At 45.7% G+C, this 9,520-nt stretch overlaps 1 protein-coding gene across 1 annotated transcript in view; it reads left to right on the top strand.

The window, feature by feature from the left end:
* Window positions 1-500: 500 nt before the first annotated feature.
* The window catches only part of XRN2 (5'-3' exoribonuclease 2), a 398,081-nt gene continuing 389,061 nt past the window's right edge, over window positions 501-9,520 (top strand). Inside the window, exon 1 of the mRNA XM_085612392.1 lies at window positions 501-745. Within this exon, the coding sequence (XP_085468518.1) occupies window positions 671-745 (75 nt within the window). The 5' untranslated portion in view covers window positions 501-670. The remainder of the gene's footprint in view (window positions 746-9,520) is intronic.

The raw sequence follows: 9,520 nt of genomic DNA, 5'->3' as shown, positions 1-9,520 counted from the left end.
TTTGGGACATTCTGCGACTGGAACCATATCCCACTTTGTGAATGTATTTTAATATCAATAACTAACTCATATTAAACCTTAAATAAACAAGTGTATCCATTGGTTGAATTAAATAACGTAATAAACTGTAACTCGTCAGGGAAACGCCAAATAAAATCGGAATGTTTTGTTTTTTCTGGTCATACCTCTGACTCTGCCCACTGACCCAATCCTCGGGTTATACCCGCCCTCTGATTCTCCGCCCAAAGTTCCCTACTTTGCTCCTCCCCCTTCGAAAACTGGCTGTAACCCTTGTACCCGGCTACTACTTGTCTTAAAGCGCTCTGATGATGCCGTGGCCGCGCTATACAATCACAAAATAAATAAACATAACAAGCAAACCTCATGTGAGGTTAAATGTAGCTCAAAGGTACAAAGTAAACTGATGTCGCAATCGAATCCCACTATGACTTCACGAGAAGTGGGTAATTACCTTGTGCAGCTCCTCCTCCTTTCTTTCCCCCGCCCACTGCACATGGGTGAAAGGTCGTACCGCGCTTCTGCTTCCGGTATGCTTTATTCCAACCGGATCTTGCTCCCTCTTCCTTCTTCTTCTCAAAACTCATCGCGGCTAAGGTGGAACTCTAGCCTTGCCGCCACTGCTTGAGTCTCCTCGTTTAGCGCCGCCGCCATGGGAGTCCCGGCCTTCTTCCGCTGGCTCAGTCGCAAATACGCAACACTAGTTACGCACGCTGTGGAGGAGAAGGTGGGTCTGGCCGCGTAGGCGGAGCGGCACGCTTTTGTTGGGCAAAAAAGGGAAAACGCGTGTTTATTCTCTACTGGTATTAACGTTTCTTCAGCTGTAGGGGTTTTTCATCGTGTTCCTCCCAAAGAGTGGATGCTTGCTTATCGGTGTTTTTCTCGGAATTGTCAATGGTTAAGATTGCTATAGCATGAGTTAGCACAGCTTCGTACCCGTGCATGCTGTACTGAGCCTGGTTATGTTTTGAACGCTAACGGGTTAGATGGGGGACGACCTACCAGCTGGGGGATAACATAAACAGCTTAAGAGTTTCCTATCTTCCTACGTCTTATTCCTCAGAGTGCATGTAGGACATCCCAAAAAAATTAGTAGCACGAGGGTCATTGGTCAGTTCTTGAACTTTGAGATGTGTCGCACAAGCCTGGTTTCGGGATGTTTTTTTTTTTTGCACGGCAGTGTTACTGTACATGATAAAGACGGCTTTGCCGTTTGATTACTGCAATCGGGGAATCGACATTTGGTTAAGGCAAAGGGCAAGTTAGTGTATATTTTTATGCATTTAACCGCAAAAGGGTTCAAACCCATTTGGCCATGTGCTTGCTGCCCTACATCGACATTCCCACTGCATGTATGAAATGTGAGTGTTTATTATCTGTTGAACAAACCACTCTTATTTCACAGCCGGTTGTTTTCTTACGAAAGTTATGTTAATTTATTTGTGGAGCACACGATTACCCTGAGGTGTCCTGGCGCTAGCTCAATTCTACTGAGAAACGTTGTGGCATGGAGAGCAGGTGTGGCTGTATGGGGTTTATTCCTTAAAGAGCCAGGTCTTAAGTTGCTTCCTTGAGGCTAGAAGGTTTGTTGAGTTCCCCAGACTCCACGGGAGGGTGTTCCAAGCTTTGGCTGCCCCTGTGATAAAACCTCTCCCTTCCCATGAAGCTTTCTTTGTGGGCGGTATGCTCACGAATTTGGCTCCTGATGAACGAAAGGTTCTTTTGGGAGTGTACCATCTAAATTGGTGGGTCAAATACTTGGGACCCTGGCCATGAAGTGCCTTAAAAACAGTGCATAGTGATTTGAATTTCCCCTTTTTCCTAATGGGAAGCCAGTGTAGTCTTTTAATTTCTTTGGCTACCGATGTGAATTTAGGGGTGCCTGTCACCAGCCTTGCTGCTGCGTTTTGCAAGGTCTGTAGTTGATTCAGGTGTCGCTCTAGGGTGTTTAGATGGAGCCCATTGCAGTAGTCCAGTCGGTATAAAATAATGGATGAGACCACTGTTTGTAGGGTTTCTTCTGGCAGGAATGGTTTGACCTTCCGTAGCAGTTTGAGGGAGTGAAAGGTAGCTGAGGTGGCTGCCTTTAACAGGTGCTCAAAATTCAGTTTGTCGTCTATTAGGATGACTAGATTTTTTTTTGCCTTCTCCGTATTCTGGGGTCCAGAAGCGTGTTTTTTTTCTCAAACGTGAGTACCTTGGTTTTACCTGAGTTCATTTTCAGGCAGTTTTGAGACATCCCTGAACTAACTGCTCCCACACAGTTATGGAAGTTCTTGCTAATGCCTGCTTCAAGCCCTGGAAGGAGAGACACGACTATTTGCATGTCGTCTGCATAGGGCGTAAGACTAAAACCATACAATCTTATCAAGGGAGCCAGGGATGCCATGTACACATTTAAAAAGGGTTGGGCTAAGGGACGAACCCGGTGGAACCCCACACTGTATCGAGAAATTTAATTCGAAATTTCTTTGGAAGACAGTTTGTTTCCTGTCTGTTAGAAATGCTTTTAGCAGCCTCCATGCCCTACCATTGACTTCAATATTGGACAAGCGGTCCATCAAAAGATCATGATGGACCATGTCGAAGGCCGCGTACAGATCCAGCATGAGGGCCGCCTTACTACCTTGGTCTAGGGCTTTCCTGATTTCTTCAGTTGATTTAATCAGGGCGGTCTCCGTACTATGCCCTGCTCTGAAACCATATTGTGTAGGATCCAGTAACCTGTTCTCATATAGGGATGAACTCAACTGAGCATTAATTTCCCTTTCCACTATTCTAGCTGGTAGCGGGAGGCGGGAGATGGGTCTGTAATTATTTGGATCTTTTGGGTCCAAGTTAGTTATTATTATTTTTTTTTTCCAGCAGTGGGAGTATGGAGGCCCGCTTCCAGCCGCTCGGGAAGTTTACTGTTTCAAACATAGTATTGAATAATAGTCGGTATACATATCGCGATGCCTTAATCCCAAGCGCATGCATTAACTTGATATATGCCCGAGTAAACCCTTTTTGCTGACAAGAGCTCAAAACTACTGCCCTGTGTTTCCGAGCTCTGTTGCTAAAGCTTTGTTGAAATTTAATTTGTATATGCGCTCTATAGGCCTTATGAAGTGCACAGAGCCATTTCTGCGTTGGCACAGTCTTGGGCCTATGCATAGGGCCACTGGAATTATACGGCAAGTGAAAAACAACTTGGTCAACAAGGTTAACTAGCTTTGGTTAAAAAAATAAACCCGATTGTGCGATGTAATGCTCATTTTTAATCAATATTACTTCACTAATTTGTCTGTTTTACGTATGTCATCGCTGTATGGGGGTAGGTGTCACAGCAATTGCTATCAGCTTACCTTTCAGTTGTTGATTGCCGTATTTTGTCATTAAGCTTATAATTATTAACAAGTTAAAATAGTACACTTTTTATCAACATTATGTCGGGGACGTTGTGTATCTATGTGTGAGTGGGTGTCTGAGTACCGGTATGAGTATGCGGGTGTATAAGTAGGTATGCAAGTAGCTGTGTTGGGAGAGCGAGTGGCTATGTTGGAGAGTGGCTGTTTCAGTAAGTGGCTGTGTGGGTGATTAAGTGCCCGTTTTTGATTTAGTAATTTGTTGTATGAGTGGCTGTATTGTAAAGTGTGAATGGATGTATGGGTGAGTGAGTAGGTGAGTGCTTGTATGGATGTGTGAATGTTAGTGGGAGTGTGAGTGGCTGCGTTTAGAGGCTGTATGGGTGTGTGAGTGGATGTATGGATGAATAAGTAGGTGTGAGAGTAGCTGCTATTGTGTGTGTGATTCGGAGTGGCTGTATGGGTAAGTGACTGGTCGTATATGGGGTTTCATATGTAATTGATTGGTTGTGATCTTGTATTGGGGTGTGAGTGGGTGTGTGCGCATCTGTGGATGATGTCATTAGTGATGTCACTGACCATGTCATGAGTGATGTAATATGTGAGGGGTATAAGTTATAGCTAGCTCAGTTAACTAGAACTGCTGAATTTCACTGGTTTTGTACAAGTGAAATGTGAGCCTAGCTATAATGTCCCTGTAACCTTTGATTTTTACTAGGCCAGAGTGTTAAAGTTTGCTCAAAGTGCAGTTTGTGGAATTCAGCGACTGTGTTATGCAAAGTTACAGATACGTGGCAGATTTTGTCTCTTGTTGGCGCTCCCGTCACGTGGTTTTGCGCATGCGGGAGGCATGGCGAGACTTGATTGGCGCTCACCAGCAGTCGGGCATCCCTCAACAGCCAAAGGGAGTTCATCCCCAGATTCTCTCCCCCCCCCCCCCCCCCCCCCCCCAACCACCACCACCAGTAGTGTGCTAGGAGACCCCTGTGCAGAGTGGTTGAGAGAGGCAGGGCCTCTTTCAGCAATCTTGCTGTGGGGGGGGGGAAGGTCTTAATTATTGCAAAATGGGGGTTATCAGCCCCCATCGACCTGAAGTGGTCTTCATTCCCCCCCCCAAACCAGCAGTATTCCAGGAGGCCCCTGGGAAAAATGGTTGAGAAAGTGGTCTCAGCAAGCTCATTTCTGGCCTTTATTTTGCCTCTTTTCCCAGGGAACACCCTGACTCCTGGCAAGCTGGCATTGCTCCTTCTAGCGGGGAGTTGCTTGAAATAGCAGCCCCCTGCTTGTGGGAGCAGTGTAAACTCTGCTTTCTGCAAGCCGGAGCTGTTTGACAGCAGCCTTGCACACATACTTATTATACAGTGCCCAGCGGCCCCCCTTCATACATATAGTGCCCCAGGGAAGTAACTGTGCCAGAGGCTAAAATAAGCCCTTCAAGGGAGCCCCCCCATGCAACCCCCTCCTCCTTCCACTGTTTATGGAGATCTTTGTATTCATAGTCACTATTCAGAACTGGAAAAGGCGCAGTGCTCATACCCCAGAGGGGCAGGCTACATAAGGAATGCCTCAGGAGAGGTAACTAATGAGGGGACACCAAGCATATTCAGGAGAAGCTGCAAACCAAACTTTGATTTACTGATAATGACCATATCGTCTGCATAAAGTAGGCTTGAGAGGCAATAGCCGCCCAGTTTGGGTGGGTGAGAATTTACTGAGTTAAGGACCAGAGACAACTTATCCTGGCACTGGTTATGTCCAGACTGGACTATGCAAGCTCTCTATTTGGACCTTCCGAAATCCCTCTTGCGCAAGCTTCAATTAATTCAAAACCAGGCTGATAGATCATCTTCCAAGAGGGGGTTCTATCACACGGGTGACTAGGGACCTACATTGGCTGCCTGTGGCACAGAGATGCAGGTTGCATGGTGTTCAAGGTGCTGCACTTGAGATGCCCAGGCTTTCTGAAAGCTTGCATTGTAAGGTACTGTCCGACGAGAGAACTGCGATCAAGTCACCTTCACTATTTGGTCACTCCCACCTTCAAGAAACTCCAGATTGGAGGTCGTAGGTTCTTTATCGCAGCCCCTCGCGAACACACTTCCATTGGAAATGAGGCAGGCAACTGTCTACACCAAATGTGGGCAACTTTTAAAGAAATGGTTGTTTACACAGGCTTGTAAATAGTAGGGATCCCTGACTTTTCATTACCTTGTGCCATGAGACCAAACTGGTGTCCGTGCGCTCTATAAATAACCAATAACATAACATTTGTGGGCCAGTATCGGGTGTGAAGGCCCCACCCATGGATACTGGAGATGGCTGATAGAGAGTAATTCGCCTTCACTCTTTGATCTGTGCTGGAGGAAGGACAAGAGCCATTGCAACACCGAACCAGGCAGGCCCATCCAGAATGGATAGGAGGTTGTCATGATTAACTGTGTCAAACGCAGAGGAAAGTTCAAGGAGGATAAGGAGGCACAATTCATTTTGATCAAGCATTTTTAGAAGGTCATCCATAACGTGAGTGCCGATTCGGTGCTATGCCCACCACGAAAGCCAGATTGGTCTTGGTCCAGGAGATGGAAACTTTCGATGTGAGCACAGAGTTGCGATTGGACGCATTTTTCTAGGAGTTTGGCGAGGGTGGGGATGTTGGAGATAGGGCGGAAGTTGTTAAGGTCAGCGCTGTCTGTAGTATTTTTTTAAAAATAGGGGTGATACCTGAGCTGCTTTAAGGCACTCCGGGATTGTGCCTTGTGACAAAGATGCATTGACAATCTTTGTCCAGATGGGAGAGACTACATCCTTGATTTCTTTGAAGATGGAAGGTGGCAACCGGTTGCTGAAGTGAATAGAAGGGTTGTTACTCTGAAGAACCTTTTTAATGTCTTTCACTGAGGGGATACATGTGACCCAGGAGGCGTTCTTGATGCCCAGGCTCATCAGTTCAATCTTGTCAGTTAGGGACTGACAGGGAGTAGACCCATTGGATAGCAGTAGAGCCCGCTTGGTATCCAATTAAATATTGATGAGTCTTGTTTTCTCAGTAAAGAAAGCAGCCAGATCATCACATGAGGGGGGGGGGGGGGGGGGTCTGACTTCAGAGTCGAGGCAGTTTGGTGCTTCCACCGATCGTTGTTTAGCCAGTTCAAAAAGATTCTTGGGGTGATTTGCGGCATGATTAGGTTGGGTTCTGAAATAGTCCACCTTAGCTCTTTTGATTTGCTTGTTATAGGAGCTCCTAGCCTTTCTAAGGCTATTCAGTTGGTCCACAGATGGTTTGGATCTCCAGGATCGTTCGATAGCCCTAAGGTTGCAACGTTCCGAGTTTGAGTTGCAGTTGAACCATGGTTTGGATGTTTTCGTTGAGGCATTTTTTTTGTTGGAGTGGAGCAACAGAATCCGTTCTTCTAGAGATGTTAAAGTTGTAGAAGTCTGAGTATATGAACCTCAGGCATGTCGACTTGGGAAGAGAGGGCACGTTTACAGTGGGTTGCTAGATCGGATGTGTGGGTTGCTAGATCGGATGTGTTGAAATCTGAGGTCCCTTTTCCAAATTTTCAGTTTCGTTGGTTGACCCTTCCTTAGACACCACCATGTTAATATGGAAGAAGATGCTGTGGTGGTCGACCAATCACAAGGGGTGATGGTGTGTCCTTTTCGGTGATGGTGTGTCCTTTTCGGTGATGGTGTGTCCTTTTCGGTGATGGTGTGTCCCAGAGTTTCTCCTTTATCATGTATTGGCCAGTCACAATGTTGAATCAGCTCGTGATCACAGATTTGAGGCATGTTACAGCTTGGTCATTAGGGTTAGACCAGTGGGGGTTGAAGTCTCCGAGGTAGATGTGGGACAGAACGGAATTTAAATTGCCAGGGTTGATTTCCATTAATTATTCGATGAAGGGGAGGTTATACCCAGGATGGCGATAGAATGTGTGTAATTTGCACACCGGGTGATTGTTACTGGAGATGTTGAGACAAAGGTATTTGCATGCTGATGGCGTAGAAGACTCCGAGAGGGAGACTGCGCGAGTGCTCCGGTGTATACAGGCTAAGCCACCTCCCACTTTCAAAGCTCTGTCTAGACAAATTATGTTGTGGGTAGGTCACTAAGGATTTGAGGTGTTCCAGGGTGTCTTGATAGAGAGGTTGCTAATGGTGAGAGGGTTACTGGCCGTGCAATGGGTGGAGCATTTGACCCGCCACCCAGCAGGACCGAAGGTAGATAGGAGGGCGAGGAGTAACTGTGAACAGCGCTTTGGGATACCCTTGTGGTTGCTAGCGCTAGATTTTGTCGCAAAGGGGTGTATTGTTGGCTAATGAGTTTTCTTCATAAAGAGTTTGTCGAACTGCTCTAGATTTCGATCTGATGCTAGTGAGAACGCTCCTTTTGTTGTAAATGGTAATGGTGAGATTGGCTTTGAAGATTTGAGAGTAAGTAACGGAAAGACTGAAACCATGAGGTGTGTTCTTTATCTGTTTGGCCTGAAATAAGGATATGAGGGTTTTCCTCCATTGGGCTCTATTGTCCGTGAAAAAGATTGGGTCGTTCAGGATGTTGCCATTGGATAGACAGAAAAAGGTATCAGATATAAGCAGTTCCAGCTCTTTTGATTATATTGTGTTTGAATTTCTTAGCAGCATTTTTAGGTCTCACCTGAGCCAGCGCATGCGTTGCTCTGGCGAGACATTTGGTAATCTGCTTTTGGAAGTGCTACCAAAGCGGCCACCAGCTTGCGGTCGTGCACGCCACATTTTCTTTCACTTTTGCGCTGTAAAGCGCAGGTGCTGCGATTATAGCTAAAGAAATAGAAAAAACGTCGATTTCTTTACGTTCGCTCTAATCGCGGCACAGGCGCTTTACTTTTAACATTAAAAGTAAAGCGCGGGTACCTGTGATTACAGGAGATCAAACCAGACTCCAAGCTGCGTTTATAGCCTCCACACCCCGCTCTGGCAGGAAGGGCAGCCTGCCATAAAACTGCAGCCAGCCTTCATCTCTGGGGTAGGGGTGAAGGGGGTAGGGGTGAAGGGAATGTGACGCAATCGGCTGCTCCATCTGACTGTAACTAGAAACAAGGGCAGAAGTCAACATAAGACGGCTTGCTGATGACACTCTAAATACTGCCTGTGCAAAACTCCCCATTGCAAAGAAGAAAACGTGTGTCTTAAGGAGTTGGATGCAAAGAGAATATTTTACACAGCATTCTCTATTTAAGCAGCAGTTGTCATTCAGTCGTGCAGGCCTTACAACCTATTAACTAATATCCTCTGGATAATTTACACTTTTGTCTTGATTGCATTCAGTCAAGTAAATATAAAGGCGCTGCCACCTTTTCAAAATAAGGAAACCATGGGTTCCAGAATCGGAGCTACAACTGTCATGTTAACGTCATGTATCTTCCAAGGTCTGTCCGCATATAGCGTAATACCCATGTATTTAGATTGTATTAACTTCGAGGGCATTATGTTATGAACTTCTTTATTTGATTGCATTCCATAATGCCTTTAAGATTACTTATCCCCCTAGCCTGACAAGCATTGGCATAGCCAATAGGTCTCGCCTTTGGGACCCTATAAGTGTTAAGCCATGCGACAGTTGATATTTTTGCACCAAGGATATTGTGCTGCATAACTAAATACTTATAAGGTCCCAAAAGCGAGACCTATTGGCTATGCCAATGCTTGTTAGTCAGGTTAGGGGGATAAGTAATCTTAAAGGCATTGAAACCAACTTGAGAAAGTGAGCCTTCATTAGGACTGGTTATAGTTGTAGCCAGGTGGGTGGAGGGCAGAATGCTAGGAGAGGGAGAGTTCTTGGTTCAGTTCTAGTCACTAATAGGGTAGGTCTGTTAAGAATAGTGAACTGTATAAGTAGACAGAAACCAAAAAGGTTTGACCTATGAGCTATGCCTAATTAAAGAATGAGCTATAGCGCCACTGTATATGGACCTTGGGGGGGTGGAAGATTTATGTGGTGTTGCATTAGATGAGGACTTGCCCCCTCTCAAATGATCGGCAATATAGCAATTGTAAATTAAAAACAAACCAAATAAAATTACGCCATCCATTGTTCAGTGGGGATTATCGGGTCTCATTCAGCCGAAACTCTCACCTGTGGATTTGAGGAGTGGGGGATCGGGGCATTTTGTTTG

The sequence above is a fragment of the Triturus cristatus genome, chromosome 6 (genome assembly GCF_964204655.1).
Source record: "Triturus cristatus chromosome 6, aTriCri1.1, whole genome shotgun sequence".
Lineage (NCBI taxonomy): Eukaryota > Metazoa > Chordata > Amphibia > Caudata > Salamandridae > Triturus > Triturus cristatus.
Note: the sequence above shows the minus strand (reverse complement) of the source record. Positions and strands in the feature narration are given on the sequence as shown.